The sequence below is a fragment of the Trichosurus vulpecula genome, chromosome 1 (assembly GCF_011100635.1).
Source record: "Trichosurus vulpecula isolate mTriVul1 chromosome 1, mTriVul1.pri, whole genome shotgun sequence".
Lineage (NCBI taxonomy): Eukaryota > Metazoa > Chordata > Mammalia > Diprotodontia > Phalangeridae > Trichosurus > Trichosurus vulpecula.
The window spans coordinates 2960849-2980959 of NC_050573.1; the positions used below are offsets into that span (position 1 = coordinate 2960849).

The 20111-nt window shown below is 48.2% G+C and overlaps 1 protein-coding gene across 2 annotated transcripts in view; it reads left to right on the top strand.

Annotated features, from left to right (window-relative positions):
* The first annotated feature begins 14640 nt into the window (after window positions 1-14640).
* Window positions 14641-20111, top strand: part of LOC118834912 (zinc finger protein 345-like) — a 16389-nt gene continuing 10918 nt past the window's right edge. Inside the window, exons 1-4 of one of the 2 annotated variants that reach the window (XM_036742352.1) lie at window positions 14641-14720; window positions 15724-15813; window positions 18938-19064; window positions 19535-19630. In XM_036742352.1, coding sequence (XP_036598247.1) covers window positions 15778-15813; window positions 18938-19064; window positions 19535-19630 — 259 coding nt within the window. In that variant the 5' untranslated portion in view covers window positions 14641-14720; window positions 15724-15777. Of the gene's footprint in view, window positions 14721-15000; window positions 15318-15723; window positions 15814-18937; window positions 19065-19534; window positions 19631-20111 lie in introns of those variants that run through there. The other variant, XM_036742351.1, reaches the window with a different exon arrangement.

Below are 20111 nucleotides of genomic sequence, written 5' to 3' on the forward strand. Positions count from 1 at the left end.
CAGCACCAGCGACACTTCCGGACTCCACTTCCCAGTAGAACTTGCGACTACAGGACCCGACTGGTCATTGGTCTCCTAGACCGCCGCACCCGGACTCGGTTTCCCAGAAAACCTCGCTCCCTAGTCCCTCCCCTGCAAGGGGCGGAACTTCCTATCTACCTCGTCCCTCATTCGTCCATACCCTCGGACTGTTTCCTCTATGGGAAGTGGCAGATTGCTCTGGGGGAACGTTCGGGGCGCTGTTTCTTTTCCCTAGGAATGCTCTCTCCAGATTAAGGCAAAGCTTGGCCGTTCCGGTGCAAATCCTCGTCAGCCGGTAGAGGGCGTCGGAGCTGCCCCGCTTCAGTCTGAGTATCTGGGGAGACATTCGGATGCTTCTCTCCACCCGTCGCAGCCCCAGGAGAGCACGAGGATCCGGGATCCAGCCCAGAAGTTGGGGGCGATCAGCCTCGCCCTCGCCTCGGGGAGCCTTAGGGCGTGCTGCCGGCCCGATGCAAACCCCGGCTGGGATGACCAAAGGCATGTAGATGGGGAGAAGAGGGATCACGGGCCGCCGCGCCGCCTAGAGGGTGAAGATGGACTTACAGAGGCTGGGGTCCACGATCACCCCAGGGACCATCGCCCTGGGAGTTGAAGGGAACCCAGACCTTTTGCCACACGCTCACTGGAAGCCTTAAACTTTGTCTATTATGAATACCTGAATTAGCTGTCAAAAACATATTAAGAAAGATGCTATCTGCATGGCGAGAAAGAAGTGATGAATAGAAGTATGTGTGGAATAACACAACAATTGGCGACTAATCATAGCCGTTTCTAGGTTGGGGTTACGGAAGAAAAAAAATTACGTGATAATTTTGTTGTATATTTAAAGGAATAACAAGTTGTGCATAGTAGATTTGCAGTTTCATATACAATCATCTTGTACCGTGTTAGAAAAATGACTTATTCCACAAAATAAAGATATATTTAAAAACACAATTTTAAAGAGCTATTATTAAGCTGTGTGTGTGTGTGTGTGTGTTTGCCTGCAAGTATGTATGTATGTACACTAAGATCTTGGCAACTAGTCTCATCAATTCCTGGCAAACAGAAGGAGAAGAAATGGAAGCAGCATTTATTTCCTTCAGCTGAAAGATCACTGCACATGGTGACTATAGCCATGAAATTAAAAGATGCCTCTTTCTTCCAAGGAAGTCAATGGCAAATCTGGACAGCATCCTAAACAGCAGAGACATAACCTTGCCAACAAAAGTCCATAGTGTCACAGATATGGGTCTTTCTGCTGTATAAGGAAAGTTGAGTGCCACAGAATCAACACTTTTAAATTGTGGTGCTGGTGACTTTTGAGAGTCCCTTGGACAGCAAAAAGGTGAAATCAGGCAATACTTAAAAAAAAATTAATTCATCCTGTTTAGTGGAGGGTCAAATACTGAAACTGAAATACTTTGACCACATGATGAAAAGATGGGATTCATTAAGAAAGACCCTGATGTTGGGAAAGATAGAAGGAAAAAGGAGAAGGGGAAAGCAGAGGATGAGATGGATAGTGTCTGTTTCAACAATCCGGCAAGCAGCTGCTGTGGAGAGTGAAAAACCAACACAAGCCCAACAACAAGAATGCTGCCAAAGCCCAAGTTCTTTTGATCTGCTTTACTAAGGAAAGCAACGTTAAAGTGTTAACAAGCTTACTTTAATCAGGCATACTAATACTATTCACTTAGTTCAGGGGAAAAAGCCAGCACCCTGAACTTCAAAGCAAAATACAAATTACAAACATGGACAGACAGACCTTGTCTGATTCAAATCCTAATGCATAGTTACCAGAGTCTAACAAAGTCCCAACATCCGGGTTATGAGCTGGAGGGCTCTTAGCTACAGCTGCCCAGAGTCTCCACATCAGTGCGCCACCAAGAGTGAGAGCCCTAAGCAAATGGCTCTGTCTTCCCTCCTTTTTATGCAGTTTCAGACGTTATCAAACATCATCTGAGCGACCAGAACTTAGACTCCTATGATTGGTTCTGGAGTTAGCACCTCTCCTTAGGACCCTGGAAGCTTCACACCCACACAGGCTTAGCACCTAGTAATTACGGGTTTGGGGCAAACTTAGGAGCAAAGATCTAATCAGGCGCCCCACCTTGGGCCCCACCTTAGTTACCAATCCACACCCACATAGGTTTAGCACCTAATACAGGTTTGGGCCTAGGGCTTAGCACCTAGTAAGACTCAATGAAATACACTGAATTAATCAAATGAAACGAAAGCCAAACTCTTCAAGTATCCCCAATACAGTGTCATGGAAAAAGTGAACATGAACTTGGACAGACTTTGAGAGATAGTGGATAGATGGGCCTGGTCTGCTTTGGTCCATAGGGTCACAGAGAGACAGACAAGCCTGAGCTGACTGAACAATAAATCAGGCAAGACTGTCCTGATGGCCTCAAGACAATTAGGTCTAATGTGATGACAATGGTTTTCATGTATAGATTCTATAAAGCTTTCCTTCAGGAGAGTCCATTGGTGATCTCAACACCAAAAGGACTAATTGTGATAAGGAAAATCAAGTCAACTGAGGTACAAAGCTCTGAGCACTAGCAGTTTATTAGTTAACATGCATTTACTAACAAAGAAAGAAAATGGCTTCCCCATCAAGCTCAAAGACATGGAGGATGAAAGACAGCCCCCCAGCTTAAGGATGGAACAAAGAACAAAAGCCAGTAGGTGGGAAAAACAATATAAGTGGTTAAAGCATCAAGGGGGGTAGGGCAGGAAGAATATGACTGGCTAAAATTCTGAAATGTGAGCTGCAACCAGCCCTTCTTTTCATCATGAAAATGTTGATACTTTCCACCTGGATCTTGCAGAAATAACTAATGATAGATAACAAGTTTTCTCTAATTGTACAAAAACACCCAGAGACAATATTTCCAGGAATGACATCATCCTGGCTGGAAGACATAACAACAGATGGCCTAGAATTGAATCAGGATAGTTAAAGATATAGAAGATAACAAGTTTCCTTGACACAAAGTGATTGGCAGCTGGTGCTGAGATAATTCCTTTTGAAGTAAAGTGTTTTAAGAGAGCACTGCACTTTTAAACTTAGCTCAGAATTTGTCTCCAACTAAAAGTGATTGATGGGAAAAACGAGCTTTTGCATTTAACTGAGAGAGGAACACTGAACTTTTGAACCCATGAGCTTCTTCACCCGCAGAATATTGTTGTTGGGCCTTTGTTTGCAAGTGAGTTGGATTTAAGTGAGGCAGAGCTGTGCAAAGTCATCAACCTCACTCTCTCTTCCAGTGTTATCAGAGTCCAGTGGCAAGACATAGGTCAAGACAAGTCATGATATCCCCCCATTTTTTTTGCAGGTGGGAAGGCAGGGCAATTGGGGTTAAGTGACTTGCCCAAGGTCACACAGCTAGCATCAAGTGTCTGAGACCGGTTTTGAACTCAGGTCCTCCTGACTTCAGGGCCAATGCTCTACTCATTGCGCCACCTAGCTGCCCTATGCCCCCATTTCTAACTAATCTATAAACGTAGCCACAACTGACAGATTTTAGGGTGCCAAAGTCATGGTTCCACCATTGTTCACAAAAACAGATTACACAATTATAAGCTTTTACAAAGTTATTTATGCTCCAGTTTGGTGGCATTTTTGACAACTACCTCCAGACAAATAAATACAGACAAACAAGATATCTATTTTCAAATATTATGATAAATTGGAGATAAGCAAGAAGAGGCATTGACTAGTTGGAACAGATCCAAAGAAGGACTATGAATGTGATGGATTGGAGATCATGCCAAATGAGGATCAGTTGAAAGAAGTGAGGCTACTTACCCTGAAGAAGAGAAAACTTGATGGGCAACAAGAAATACTCTTCAAATACCTGAAAGGCTGTCATGTCTAAGATGAATCACATTTGTTCTGCTGGACCCCTGTATCAGCAAGGCAATAATCAAAAATAGATGATAGTTGTCAAAATGCCTATGTGGTTCTGTATCATGAAATATACTAGACTCTCCACATAATCAGACACCAAATAACCAGATGCTGCAACCAATAAGTCCACAACATCACAGCAGAGAATCAGTCTATCCCACAACCTTCTGCCTCCTGCTGAGGTCTTCCCACCAACTACCAAACTTACAGCACAGCTATCACACTTCTGCTTTCTTTCCCTTGGCTCTAACTGTTGTAACTGCTGTCTCAGCATTTGCTGTGACATAATTTCCTTTTCCTCTCAACAAGCTCTTCCCACCACATGTGACAGGCTTCCTGTGACATAAGCAAGTCACATGGCCTATTAATGGGTGGGAAAGATCTTCAAATCTAAATTGCTATTACAACACCAAAGGGAAGACCTAGAACCAATGAGTGTAAGCTGTAAGAGGCTGATTTCATTTTTTAGTTAACCTTGTCGCTAGTTCTGTCTCCTGCAGGCTTAAGCACCATGCAGTTTCCGGTGACTGCCTAAGCAAGTAGCATTCCTGGAATTCCTGCCAGCTCGCTAAAGAACTGAACTCTGGAATGGGACTCTTTGGGGCAGGGACACCTCTACATCCAATTTCAGCAAGAAGAACCTATGGAAAATGAGACCTTCACCCCTTACCCCAAGATTTTGAGCCCCAATTGTTTGGGGGGGGAATGATGATAGTGTTCTGTGTACTTATTTTGTGTTATCCTTGCTATATTGTTTTATTGTTATGATATTATTGATCCTATGTAATGGATACAAAGATCTAGGGGTGGACGTTTGAATTATTAATAATTATTTTGGGATGATTGATTGAAGAGATTATCTGGCTGGGATCTAAGGGTGGATCACATTTGAATCGTAAACCAATATTTGGGAATGTCACTGAATGATATGTTTTGCTTTATTGTGAATTATATGTTTTAGTTTCCTGCATAATTGGATCACAATGTTCTAGGATATATAATTTAATTTAAATTATGTTTGGATTGTGCATCCTAGAACATTGTGAGGGGTGGAGTGTAACCAGAATGGACTTTGTTTTCTTTGAATGACTCAGCTTACCTCATTGAGCTTCCCAGGACACTGGGGCTTGCTCTTCCAGGGCAGGAAGCCCAGCGACCATGCCAGGAATCAGAGAACTTCCTGTGTGATGAGTCATGGGGCTGGCTGAGGGGAGGTGTGTTAACCTGGTCTACGCTAGGGGGAGGGGCCAAGTCAAGAACCAATCGTCCCTGGTCATTCAGGCGGTGCTTGATGGTGTAAAAAACTCTATAAGAGGGGAGAAGACAGCTTGAAGATCCCTTTTTCCTTTTCCGGTTGGAGCCAGAGATGCCTACAGCCGAAGCTGAGCTGCCGGTAGCAGAGCTGACTGCAGTGCTGAGCAAGGACTGGAGGCCCATGGGTAATCTTACCGTAGAGGGGAAGCATGTATATGATTTTGCCTTATACTATCTCACTTCTCTGTGGCCTCCTGGTTACCCTTGTGAGGCGGACTTATTGGGCCTGGAAGCTTTTGATGAAAATATCAAAATGGGGACGCTGGTTTGTGGGCTTGTTACTGTGGAGTGTAAATACATGTTTTAGTTCTCCTGCCTTCTGCCTAGAGAATTCCTTATATCCTGCCGTTCCGGATGTTTTAGGCACATATGAGATTCTCTTTGAAATCATAAATTCTGCCTTCCTAATATAACATATAACACTTATTTGTGTCTAATGGCAGCTATCTCTAGGGCAGAGCCTGGGGATGTGGGAAGAAAAAAGAAAAGTACATGACAATTTTGTTGTATATTGGAAATGAGTAGCAAGTTGTACATAGTAGATTTGCAATTTCATGTGCAATCATCTTTTTATTGTACTATGTTTTGGAAATGCTTGTTTTCTTCCATAAATTAAAATTTAGTAATGATTCAAAAAACAAAACAAAACCCAAGGCTGCAACCCCCAAGACTGGTAGTAGTTACATTTACCAATTCAATTTAGAAACAAAAAGTCCTCCAAGTCACCAGGAGAAAAACTGTCACACACAATGGGAAGGACTTTGGAATCATGTAAGACTAATGCAAAACCACTAGATAGGAGGAGGAAATAGAAAATGTGCTCGGGCAAAGCACTTCTTAAACTGTGGGTTGGGACCCCACATGGGGTCACATAACTAAAAATTAGACAATAGTTAAAGGTTTCTGAACCCCCAAAGAGCAAAAATTAATTTGAAATCCAACAGTTAATGAATCCAAGGAGCTGCTGGCAGTGTTTGCCCATGCTGCATCAAGCATCTTCACTGTAGCCTTGGTTCTGAACAGACAACATGTGCACTTTGCACTGCACACACTGTTACAATATGCAAAGCCAACGAACATTGCCAGAAACACCTCAGCTCAGATAGGAGACTATCGGAGGTTATGAAATCAAAAGGTTATTCTACTCCGAAAAATGTTGAAGATATTCTATGTCCTGCAATATCCAATATTCTACCAAGATTTAATTCTTTATGTAAACATAAACAAGCACATTCATCTCCTTAGTATGCAAATTGGCTTTCATCTTTGGTAAATGGTAAAATTATATGTATACCAAAGAAATGTATTAAAATAAATTTCTTTATGATTTATTATTAGTAAATGCTTCGATTTAAATACCTCTTTTATAGACCCGTGTCTTGTGAAAATTTCTCAGGTGCAAAGGAGTCAAGAGTGGAAAAAGTTTGAGAAGCCCTGTCCCAGAGCACTGTAGAGCCCAGGATGCAGCCAAGGGTGACCCATCCTGCAGATGGGAGCTTAACAAGATGGGACGAAAAGTGGATGTTCAATAATGAAGAGGAGCTGGAAACATTTCTAGAAAGAAAACCAGAAAGGAAGAGATTATTTGCTTCTGAAACACCCACACTAAAGAAATGCAGGAGCAGTGAATAAATGTGGACAACAACAGACAGACCAGGAAGACATTTCTTTCTAAAAAGTCCACAGGCAGACCCTGGGATGAAGGGGTGTATTAGTAATCAAGATGGGACTTTTTGCTGTTGTTCTCTTAAGTGCCTTCAAAGATTCCGGCCTTTGTTTGAATGGGGCAGGTAAAATGGCATTGTTTATTCCTGGAATGTTTCTCAGCACTAAGACAATCAGGAGTCACTGACTTGTGTCTGTTCACATGTTCCACCCAACTCTCACTTGTGGCTCCAAGGTACTGTGGCATCAGTCGACAGGCTGCACCAGGTCGAGGGTAACCAAAGGGTTTCAAACACATGGGTGAATTAAGGGGTGTATCACCAAGGCAATATTCACAACAGTCGCTATTTCTATGAATATAGTGACTTAGTTCTGCATCTCAGAATACAACACACTCTCCATATAGAAGGCAGAAGCAAAACATTTATTCAGGTACCAGAAAACCAAATCCCGAAACCAGTAAGTCTAATCCATCCAAGCAGCAGAGAAGTTAGCACGCATTATCACAGCAGAGAGCCACTCCATCCCCTTAGCCTTCCCCCTGCTAGGTACTCCTCACAAACACTCACAAATCTTAGCTGTCTCCTTGCCTATGTCCTCTCCTCCCCTCTTTTCTAACTGCTCCGAGAATTTCCTGCTCCATCTGTTCCTGTTCTTCTCCTTTGGCAAGCTCCTCCCACCACATGTGACTTGGGCTTCCTGTGATGTAAGCAGGTCACATGGGCCTATTCATGGATGGGAAGATCTTCAAATTCACATTACCATTGCAGGGGGATGTCTACCCAAAGCATGTGAAGACTTCCCATGGTGGAATGGGTGGACCAGAACAATTTGTTCCAGTGGCCATGACGGCAGTTGAAGCAGGTGTTGTGGAGTTCTTAGAGCTTGGTTAGACACTGAAGATGCCAAGATCACCCACTGCATCTTGAACCATCACCAGTCGTCTTGACTCTGTCCTGCCACTGGACTGTGTTGACTCTGGAGGAGAAAGTGAGGCTGATGACTTCATGCAAGTCTGCCTCACTTAAATTAAATTTACACATGAATCAAAAGATATCACCCATGCCATTTTACCATTTTACCTATCTCAAAGTCCTGTGGCAACAGGCAAGTGATGAAGCAGCAGGTATGGATACACTGGGAGCTGTAGTCATAATCCTGCACACAGGTGGCCCAGGCCATAGGGTTGTTTCTCACTGGAAGCAGCAGTGGGATTCGGCAGTCCCCTGCGTGTCTGAGCAGCCTTTTAAAGATCACACTGCTCACCTCCTGGTGTGAGGAAGAGACTAGAAAAGGTGCCCTAAAAATTGTCTGCTTACCCAGCCCTGGCCTCATTACCATGGCAGGCAGGGAATCCCACTCTGTGATTGAAATACAAAAAAAAAAATGTACAAAAGCATCTGCAAAGAAGATTCCACTCACCATCGGCATGTGGAATGTGTGCCCACGTATAGACAACACAAAATCCAGTAGACCTGAAAGATGAACAGCTCTTGTTGCAAGAGAACTCAGTAGATATCGCATCCAAGCCTGAGTGAAACAAGGCTGGCAAATGAAGGCCAGCTTACTGAAGCTGAAGCTGGATACACATTTTTCTGGGGTAGCCACAGTGAAGGGGAGTGCTGTGAAGCTGGCATAGGTTTTGTAATCAATACTAATTTAGTCAACAAGCTTACATGCTTGCCAAAAGGAGTAAACAACAGGTTCATGACAATGTGATTGCTACTTGCAGGAAAACATCAGGCCACCATCATCAGTGCCTATGCTCCCACCATGATGAACCCTGATGAAGTCAAAGAAAAATTTCATGAAGACCTGGAGGCCCTCATCATCAATGCGCCAAAAGAAGACAAGCTTAACATTCTGGGTGACTTTAATGCTAGAGTAGTCTCAGACTACCAGATTTGGCAGGGAGTCCTAGGAAGGAATAGAATTGGAAACAGCAACAGAAATAGTCACTTACTACTGAAGACTTCTGCATCTCTTGACCTCATCACCATCACTGTCTTCTGTTTACCTAAGCATAATAAACTTTGTGGATGCACTCTCACAGCAAACATTGGCATTTAATAGGCTATGTGATTGTAAGGAGAAGAGACAGACAGGATGTGAGAGTGATGAAGGCAATGTGTGGTGTAGAGTCCTGGACTGATCATAGACTTATTCTTTCCAATCTAAATATTTGCATTCAACAAAAGTCACATCCCCAAGGCAAAATGACTACCAGAAGAATTAATGTCAACAAATTAGAGCTCTTCTCTGAGTGGGAACAGTTTGTTTCTAACATGATCGGAAATTTGAGCCAACACACAGTTGACAACAGTGAAGCAGAAAAGGAGTGGGCAGCTTTCAGAGATTTGGTGTATAGCACTGCATTTGCTCATCTGGATCAGAATACTCATAAACACCAAGACTGGTTTGATGAAAATGAAGGGGAAATTCAGAAGCTGCTAAATGAAAAATGAGAACTCCCCAGGGCTTGCCAGCAGGATAGTTCATCCATCTCTAGGAAGGCAGCATTTAATTCAATTAAAAGTAAAGTACAAGAAAAGCTTAGAGAGGTGCAGGATTCTTGGCTCAGTAAGAAGGCAGATGAAATTCAGTTTTATGCTGATAGTAACAATCCAAAGTGCTTTTATGATGCCCTAAAGGCTATTTATAGGGCAAAGACCTATGGTGCATCTCAACTACTCAGTGCTAACTGAGCCATGTTGATTAGTGATAAGGATATGATCCTAGAGACATGGGCTGAACACTTCAATAGTGTTCTCAACATACCACCATCAATCAATGCTGAGACCATTGACCATTTACCTCAGGTTGAAGTTAATCCTTCCCTAGCTGATGCTCCAACTGAAGAAGAAATTTTGAATGCCATCAGGCTCTTTTCATGTGGCAAAGCACCTGGTGCTGATTCTATTCCAGCTGAGATTTACAAGGTAGGGAGTCCATTGCTCATACAAAAGCTGATTGAAATTTTCTAGGTTATATGCAAGAGGAGGTTATCCCCCAGGAGTCCAAGGATGCCTCCATTGTCCAGCTCTATAATAGTAAAGGAAATAGATAGTCCTATGACAGTCATGGTGGCGGGGCGGGGGTCTTCTCTCTTAGTCATGGCTGGCAAGATTCTTGCCAGAGTCCTCCTTGATAGTCTAATCCTTCACCTGGAAGATGGTCATCTACCTGAGAGCCAGTGTGGCTTCAGAAAGGGCTTGAGGAACAGTCAATATGGAGTTTGCTGCCTGACAACTCCAGGAGAAATGCCAGGAGCAGAATAGAGGTCTGTACACAACATTTGTAGATCTGACCAAGGCCTTTGATACTGTTAGTCATGAGGGCTTATGGAAAATTATGTCAAAATTTGGTTGCCTGGAGAAGTTCGTCAGCATTGTATGTCAATTTCATGACGGCATGCTTGTCCGGGTTTTAGATAATGGACAATGCTCGCATGTCTTCCCAGTCACCAGTGGAGTGAAACAAGGCTGTGTACTTTTTCCCATGCATTTTAGCATGATGTTTTCAGCCATGTTGTCAAGTGCTTTCAATGAGAACGAACATGACATCAACTACTGCACTGATGGTAAATTTTTCAACTTGAAAAGGCTAGAAACCAAGACCAAAGAGGAGGGAGTGTTGGTGCATGATTTTGTTTGCAGATGATTGTGCACTCAATGCAGCCTCTGAAGCTGAGCTGCAACAAAATATGGATCAATTTTCTGCTGCTTGTGCTAACTAGCAGAACTGAAGGGTTTGGTTCTACTGATAGAATAAAATTGGGAGCTAAAGTATGGGTAAAATGGAAGCGGCGGGGGAAGGAGGGGGGTGGAACAGCTAGGTGGCACAGTAAATAGAACACTGGCCCTGGAGTCAGGAAGACCTGAGTTCAAATCTGACCTCAGACACACTTACTAGCTGTGTGACCTTGAGCAAGTCACTTAACTGCAATTACCCAGCCTTTCCCCCTCCAAAAAACCAAAACAACAAAAAAAAAAAGAAGACAGATGATGTTCCAAAGGCTGAGGAAATTATAGCACATGGGAAAGATAATACTGTAACTATTGTTTATTCAGAAGATGATTGCCAAATTGTACCCTTGACTCATGTATTGTACTGTGAATGAGACTATGATAATGGGTTCATAGACTCCAGAAGCATGGCTGACCCTATATCTACCCTGCTTCTGGTATTGTCTCCTTATTTCTTTTTGTCTTTTTTTCTGTCAAATTTGTTTGCTAGATTTGTTGCTTGTAGACTTAGTACCCTCTACCTGCAGATTCCTGATCATTTAAACCTGATGTCACCCTCTGTCCACGACTGTGATGTGTCACCCCTGGACATGGCAATGACCAAGCCCCAGATGCCAGCTAAAGAACTGACCTCTCAAATGGGACTCTTGACCTCTTGAGGCAGGAACAGCTCTATGTCCAATTTCAGCAGGAAGTAGCTATGGAGAAAAAGACCTTCACCCTTTACCCCAAGATTTTGAGCCCCATTCATTTGGGGGAGGAATGATGATATTGTTTATGTGCTTATTTTGTGTTATTCCTGTTACATTGTTGTAAAGTTCTGTTGACACCAGTTACCTCAAAACTCCTAATGGATAAGAAACATCTTGGGGCCAGATGTCATCGTAATGTAAATTTGAAGATCTTCTCATCCATTAATAGGCCCATGTGATCTGCTTATGTCACAGAAAGTCTAAGGAGCTTGCTGAAGGAGTAGAACAGGAAGGGTGGAGCAGGAAGCAGTCAGAGCATTTACAAACAATGGCAGGGAGCGGAAGCAGGCAAGGAGTCAGGTAGGATTTGTGAGTGTTTGTTTCTGGGAAGGCCCCTGGGGGGAAGGCTATGGGATGGAGTGGCTCCCTGCTGTGATAATGAGTGCTAACTTCTTTGCTGCTATGATGGATTAGACTTCTTGGTTTGGGGATTTGGTTCTCTGGTGTCTGAATAAATGTTTTGCTTCTGTCTTCTATAAGGAAAGTGTGTTATATTTTGCGAATCAGAACTGTGCAGGCATACTCACAGCAATAGCAACTATTGTGAAAATTGCCTTGGCAATACAGGAGGCTCCAAAGGAAAGTATAGGAGAGAAGAGGTATTAGACTGACTACCAAACCGAAGGTCTACAGAGCGGTGGTGCTGACCTCATTGTTGTTATGCCTGTGAAACCTGACAGTATACCAGTGCCATGCCAGGAAACCGAATCAGTTCCATTTGAATTATCTTAGGAAGATTCTGAAGATCATCTGGCAGGATAAGGTACCAGACACTGAGGTCCTTACTTTGAACTAAACTGTCAAGCATTCAAACTCTGCTTCAGAGAACACAACTCTGATGGGCTGGCCGTGTTGTTCTAATACAAAATATATGCTTGCCAAAAAGACTGTTTTATGGAGAACTCACATGGCACAAGTGTTCACATGGTGGTCAGAAGAAGCGATAGAAGGACACTCTGAAGATCTCTCTTAAGAATTTTGGGTGTGACATGGGAGACACTGGCACTGGACCACTCAGCATGGTGTGCCCACATCAGAGAAGGTGTTGTGCTCTATGAGCAAAACAGAATTGAAACAGCTCAAAGGAAGCACAGGACATACAAATTTAGAATATCCTCCCCAAATGTTCACAGGGATCACTTGTTCCTGACTTGTGGTAGAGCAATCTGAGCTCATATTGGTTTGATCAGCCACAGTCGGACACACTGAAACTTGACAGTAGCATAGTGATGCAATATGGTCCTCTTAGAGAATGAAGGACAATAACCAAAGACCTTTACACTTTGGCTCAAGCCTACCTTTCTAAGGTTATTAATTACTCTTGTTATTCACAACTTTTACGTTTTAATCCAACTGACTATTTTATTTTCCCCATAGATGGAATTTTTTTGGACCACAAACTTACTATTTATCAACAACATGATGTGGGAGCCAAAAAAATGAACAGAATCTTGGGATATGGTAAGGCCATCACTTCCAGGAATAGGAAAATGAGTGCCCTTATTAGAACTCCTCTAGAGTATTGTGGTCACTTCTGGGAGGACATGATTTAAGGACATTAAAAAGCTTGAGAGCTTTAGGAGTGGAGCAGAGGCTTGTAAAGGTCGTTGGCATTTTCCTCATTTGAAGATCACTTAAAGGAGATGGACACGTTGGCATGGAGAAAAAGTTTGTTCATTTGAAGCGCTAGCACATGGAGGAGGGATTAGTCCCAGAGGGCAAATTCTGGAATTTTGGGTGGAAGGGTTCAAAGAGGTCAGTTTATGCTGCATGTCTGGGAAAACTTCTGACAATTAGAACTCTTCACCAGAATTTCTGCCTCTAGAGGTGGCTCCCCTTCCTGAAAGTCTTCAAGCTAAGGTTGGATGTCAATTGCTGTCCTTATTTTGAGGTCCTTTCAGTCCTGACTCTTTGTGACTCCATTTGGCATTTTCTTGGCAGAAACGCTGGAATGCTTTGCCATTTCCTTCTCCAGCTCATCTTATAGGTGAGTGAACTAAGGCAAACAGGGTTAAGTGATTTGCCCAGGGTCACACAGCAAGCACATATCTGAGGTCACATTTGAACTCAGGTTTTCATGACTCCAGGTCCAGTTGCCGGCTCCATCTGTCAGGGGTGCCATCATGATGATCTTTTGGATTGGAGTAGAAGGCCCCTGAAGTCCCTTCCGTCTTTCAGATTCCAAGAAACCATGTTTTGTGTACATGCCTTGGTACGGGCTGTTCCCGGAGCCTCCACTCTTCCCTCTTCTCTCTTTCCAGCTCTTCGAACCCCTGACTTCCTTCAGAACGGGGCTGAAGTGGCCGCTTCGCCAGCACACCTTAGCGGAGCCCTTCACCGCTACATCTTCTCCGGAAAAACACTCCAAAAAATCGCCTTGTAGTCAGTGTGCTAGATCTTGTTTCTGCCTTCCACACGTGCCTCTCTCTGAACGCGCCCTCGTTTTCTCAGGCTCTCATCGCCCTGGAACGGATCCCCCTGCCTCCGACGCATTCTCCACCCAGCTGCCCAAGTATTTTCCTTTAGGACGAGTCACTGCTGCTCTCAGCCTTTTTCCTCATTTGTAATATAGGAATGACCATAAAAGCTCCCGCTTCATCGGGTGATTGGGGCCGCTGGGTGCCACAGTGGATGGAGCACCGCCCCTGGGGTCAGGAGTTCGGCAGACCCTGAGTTTGAATGCTAACCCAGACACCTGACACTGGCTAGTTGTGTGTTCCTGGGCAAGTCATTTACCCAACTGCCTCGAGTTTACATGTAAAGCGCATGCGCACTGTCTTGCACGCCTCCCCCTGAACCACAAATGCCTTTGCGGGCTGGATTAGGAAGGGCTGTCACGTCGTGACAGCAGCGGGTGATGGACGTGGGGAGGGCGAGGCTGCGATCGGTCTGCAGGAATTCTCTCCGGGCCCCAGGGCACCCGCGGCCTCAGGGCTCGGATCAGGGTCAGTCGCACAGCAATAGGCCAAGCCCTCCCCTCGCTCACTTTCCTCATCTGTCAAAAGCGGGCGATAACGGGACAGTTCGGAAGGCCCGTCTGCCTGGGAGGGGCCGGCCAGCGCATCCTCCTGCCACGCCCCCGCCGGGAGTCGTAGGACTACAACTCCCGGCCCGATCTTCGCGACCACGCCCCCGTTGCCATAGAGACGGCATCCCGGATAGGACGTAGGCGTTGCTCCTAGTGCGTCATGTCCACTTCCGCCCTCTCTCTGCGCCCCCGCTTTGGGGTTCTCAGCTCTGCTCCCTCCGCAGTCTGTGCGGGGGTCGGGGTCGGGGCGGAGCCCCGCGTCTTGAGGCGGGGTGAGTACCTGCAGGGCGCTAGGAGGACCGGGTCCGGGGGCCTGGAGGCGGCAGATGGACCGCGGGGGCCTCTGGCGCCTGGTTTCGAAGCCGGGGGCTGGACCCGAGGGGAGGGGCTGGAGCGCGAGTCGAGCATGTGCAGTCCACCTCCGAGCCCCTTGCGGCCCCGCCCCCTCCCGCGAACGGGCGCGCCCATTGGCCGTTCCGGGAGGGTCGCGGTCTGTGAGCCAATGAGGAGCGTCGTCTCTCCCAGCTGCTCCTCCCGCCCTTACCCGGGACCGCCTTCCCCTTGGTCACTGCTGGGTCCCGCCACGTTCTGGGGCTCCCCGGGACTCTCTGCTTTGCATCTCCCTGGTCTCCTCCGAGGCCGCGGGAGCGGGAAGCCGCCCCATCCCGGAGGACAGCGGGGCAGACTCCCGGCCCTTTTTGGGGTTCGGTCTAGGGCCCCCCTCCTGTCCTCCCAGCGCCTCTGCCGGGTGGGGTGGCCCTGCTGGAACAGAAGCGCCCGAGCCTGGAGCCTGCGCCCTTTGCTCGCGTCCTCGGCGCCGGGGGGGACAGCGCCTTGTCTCCGGATCACTGGATTCCCGCGGGGCGCCCGTAATTATTGCTAATGAGGCCCCAAACATTGATCTCGATTTGATTGGCAGCATCCTGGGGCTGGCTCAGCAGGGGACAGGCGGGCTACGGCTGAGGGGAGTGTCCCACAGGCCTGCTCAGCAGGGGGGCTATGGCCCGTCTGGAGGGGGGGGGGCTACGGGCTCAGCAGGAGGGCTATGGCCCATCTGGAGGTGGGGGGGCTACGGGCTCAGCAGGGGGGCTATGGCCTGTCTGGGGGTAGAGGGGGCCATGGGCTCAGCAGAGGGGCTATGGGCTCAGCAGGGGGGCGATGGCCCGTCTGGGGTTGGGGGGGGCCATGGGCTCAGCAGGGGGGATATGGCCCATCTGGGGGTGGGGGGCTACAGGCTTCCCAGGTCGGTCTCACCCCCCCTCTATTTACCTGCAGCATCGCCTTCCGACTCTGTGTCCTTCCTGAGGCCGGAGCTTGCAGGACGAGGGGATGGCCCCTGTGCCCCTGACTTCCTCGGCCCCCCAGGTAAGTCAGAGATTCTGAACCCCTCCCCACCTGTCTCCCCTGTACCAGACCCCCAGGAGGGGAGGCCTCCCCAGGGGGTGTTCCCCACCCCTCTCCAGACAGTGCCAGACCTGGGCTTTCTGCTGCAAGGATGCCCTTGGGAAGGAAGGTCATCAGGGTCAGTGCCCAGCTCACCAGGGAGACTTTATGGCAGATAGCTCTGGTGTCTGGAGTACCTGGTGCATGGCCACACGAGGAGCTTGGTGTCTTCTCCCTCATGGTCCAGGATCATTCTCAGTGTCATTTTGTTGCTGGGATAGTTCTCAACTGATCCTTAACCAGCACTATTTATTAGAAGAGAAAGGTGGTCTAGAACCTGAGGGGATCTGATCTCTTCTTGTGTATTGAGCTTTTCCCTCCCTGAGAAGGCCTGGGAGGTGACTGGGGAGGGGGGCAGTTAGGATAAAGCATAGGAGGTACTTTGGGGGTACAGGCCAAGCTGACTATATAGAGGGTACCACCCTGGGGCCCCTGGACTGATCCCTGGTGGAGGAGGGGGGCAGGGCTGCTCATGAGACTGTGGCCTTTGCTGCCCCAATCTGAAGAGTCAGGCTCCTCCCACTGGAGCCAAGGCCAGGGGCCAGTGCATGGGGATGTCCCAGTCTGTCTTCTGGAGATGAGCTGAGTACCAAAACACCAGGCAGGAGGTCAGAGATGGCACCTAATTCTTGGCTGCCAGGCTCCTGACAGACCTTAGCCACCCATCAGCCACCCATCACCTGTCCCAGCTTGGCCCTCCTCATGCAGTGCAGGGTCCTGGGTCCATGACTGAAGTGCTGAGGAGTGGTGGTCCCCCAAAGCCTGATCATTTTGGGTCGGGCTGGAACAGGATGGGGAGTCCTTTCAGCATCCAAGCCAGCTGGAGCCATAAGTTCCTAAGTCCTTCCTAACCTAGGGTCCCAGCCCTTTTCTCTGAAGCTGGAGGACCTTAATAGTGGGAGGTTCCCTGGTACCCAGAATGGTTTATAAGTAGTCATTCATCGCACATTTGTGAAGCACCCACTCCTGTGCTAAGCACCACAGATACAGAGAAAGGCAAGAGTCAGGCCCCTGCCCCTGGAGAGATCCCACTCTAATGGGGGAGACAGCGGGCAAACATCCATGTCAGCTGAGCTCTAGACACGATAAACTGGTCATTATCAACAGAGAGAAAGCACTGGAATGAAGTGGGGTCAGGCAAGGCTTGGAGAAGGTGGACTTCAGCCGAGACTTCAGGGAAGCCAGATGGGATGGAAATCGTTCCAGGCATGGGCACAGCCAGAGAATATACTGGCAGTCAGGAGGTAGAGAATCTTGTATGAGGGATGGCCAGGAGGCCAGAATCACCTGATTAAAGACAAGAAAGGCTTGGGGGGAAGTAGGAGCCGCTGCAGGTTATCGAGTGGGGGGTGACTTGGTTAACCCTGGGCTTTAGGATGACCGCGTGGCTGAATGGGACTGTAGGCAGCCCCCCCCCCCCCCCCCCCCCCCCCCCCCCGCCAGCGATTGCTGCAAAGTCTAAGCCCAAGGCGATGAGGGGCTGTATCAGGGTGGGGGTAGTGTCCGAGGAAAAGGGCATATTCCAGAACTGTTAGAAAGGTAGACGTGACAGGGTTTGACCACTGATTGGATGCAGGTGTTAGGGTCGGGGGCGGGGGGGGGGGGGGGGGGGGGGGGGGGGGGGGTGGTGAGGGGAAGAATTGAGGATGACCTCTAGGTTTTAAGCCTCTGTGCCTGGGAGGATGATGGAAAGTTAGGAAGAAGTCTTGTTGCCTAGTAGGAGGGTGGGAGGTGGGAAGGGGAAGGCATGTGAACCCAGAAACCAGGCTCTGAGCTCCTGAAGAAGGGAGGGGAAGGTCCTGGGACACCCTGGAGGTCAGCAGAAGGTGGCTACCAGACACTGGAACGGGCTTCTTCCAGCATCACTGCCTCCCGCTCCTTCCCAAGCCAAGGTTGCCCTTTCTGCTTCTTCCTGCAGGGCAGCAATCATTAGCTGTCAGGCCTCTTGGTGTGTGTGTGTGTGGGGGCAGTCTGGAATTTCTGTCAGCAGGAACCAGCCCTGGAGCCCCCACCCCCACCCCCCAAAGCTGCAGCTTCCTCTACTCTCAAATCCCGGAGGAGAAACCTGAAAGCAGCAGCTCTTCACCGGAGTCTGGGAGTGGAGTTTTGTGGTGGATCTCAGTCCTCATGTGTCATAGCACTGCTTTCCTTTGGGTGCCCCAGATTGTATCTCATGCTTTAAAAGCCTGTTTCTGAGGGGCTCCATAGGCTTCCCTAAAATGTGTCCATGTGACCCAGAATGGAAGAGCCGCTGCCTTCAGCAGTCCCACTTTTGTTGTTAGTTACAGTCGTATGGATGCATGGCTGAGCGCGGGGCACAGGAAGGTGAGAGCTGGTGGCCTAAATCGTGGCCAGACAAAGGCTCAGGTGCCAGGTGAGGCCCGCTGTGATCAGTGTGTTTCAGTTGGTCAGAAAGGACTGATTCTAAGGCCCTAGCTGCTTCCTAGGGTTGGGCCTTAGAGTCCATTTCGGGATTCCCTCGCTAGGACCAGTTGGTCGCTTCCCTCACAGAGGGTCTTCGAGCACTGCCAGAGTCACACAGTTTGTTGTAGTCAGAAGTGAGAACCTGAACCTGGGTCTTCTTGACTCCACTGCTCCTCTTGTCTCGAATAAGAAATAGATTCAAGTAGAGTCTAGTAGCGGATGCTGAGGTTGAAGCGTGTTTGCTGTGCTGGCGGACTGTCGCCTCCATTCTGCCCCTCTGGGGAGAGCACTGGAGAGAAGGGGGTTTGTGGGCCAGCTCCAACACACTCTGGCATTTTGCCTTTCTTAGACTTACTTTTCTGGTCAGCAGAATGGGGATGATGAGTGCTGTACTCCCTGTGTCTTAGGGCTGTTGGGTGGCAGTGCCTTAAAAGCCAGAGAAAGAAAGACTTTCAGTTGTTTTGTTATGTGAATTAGCATCTGGTATAATTGAGGCACATAGTGGGTCCTCAGAGACTAAACTTAGAACACCCCCAAAGCCCAGGCACAGAACGTCGCTCCCCACCTGTCACACACAGGGAGGGTGGTTCATGGATAAGCACTTCTGTCCATGGTGTTTCAGGAGTTGGTGACATTTTGGGACGTGGCCGTGGACTTCACCCCGGAGGAGTGGAGGCAGCTGGCCCCTTTTCAGAAGGAGCTGTACCAGGAGGTGATGCTGGAGAACTACCAGAACCTGGTGTGCCTGGGTGAGGAGGGGGCCGGGACCTGGGACCTGGGATCAGGGCGGGGACTTTGCTCCCCTCTCTGTGAATGCTGCAGGTGTCTCAGGTGTTGCTCAGTTATGTCCCGTAGACATGCTTCTGCAGCCTGGATGCAGGGTGTTTGGGTTCCCCAGGAGCGGCCTGGCTTTGTCACCTGGATGCTCTGTGGTGCACTTCTGGAGGATGTACCTCCCCTGCTTTCCCTCTGCTCTCTTGTGCTCACACACCCTTTCGGCAGGGACTGGGTCAAGGGGACACTTTTTCTTCTTGAGTCAGAATCTTCCCAGATCCCCTCCTCCCCCTTCCCTTGCCCACAGTGGAGAGCGTATCTCAGAGGACCTTTGTTCCATCTTCTGGACCTGCCTCCAGGTCCCCTTTTCCCAGAAGAGTCAGGGCTAGGATTTAATTGGGGCATGGTGCTCTGTCCCAAACCTTTTCTTGTTTCCAATGAGCAGGACTCAGCGTTTCCAAGCCAGCTGTGATCTCCCAGCTGGAGCGAGGGGAAGCACCTTGGAGGCCAGAGGGAGGCAGCCCTGGAGCTGGCTGTGCAGGTGAGTGTTGGTGGTTCCCAGAAGAGCAGAGGCCGCCTGTCATGAGCTCCCTCGGGAAGGCACCTCTCCCCCTCTGCACGGCAGTTTGCTGACCCCTCTTCCAGGTCCAAAGAGTGAGGAGCCCTGGGAGATGGCCTTTCTCCCCCAATTTAGGGACCTGCCTTGACCACTCATTCTCTTTTTTAATATGAGTATTTACTTTGTCCCAGTAACAGCAGGAATGTTCTGTGTGTGCCCTTCTGCTCCCGTTCTTATGTGTCCCATGGTTCAGGCTGCCCCTCGGCCTTGCTCTTTATAAGAAGTGATAGGGCTGAAAGGGAGAGGTTCAGCCGTAGCCTCTCCCTGCCTTGGACCCGGAGGTTGTTTTTACTTTTTACTGTTCGAAGCAAAGCCGCCGTTCTGACTTTTGTAGGGAGAGGCTCTTGTTTCCTTTCCCCAGTGCCCACGGTCCTTGTTGTGGGGTGCCATCGGCTGGGCTGCT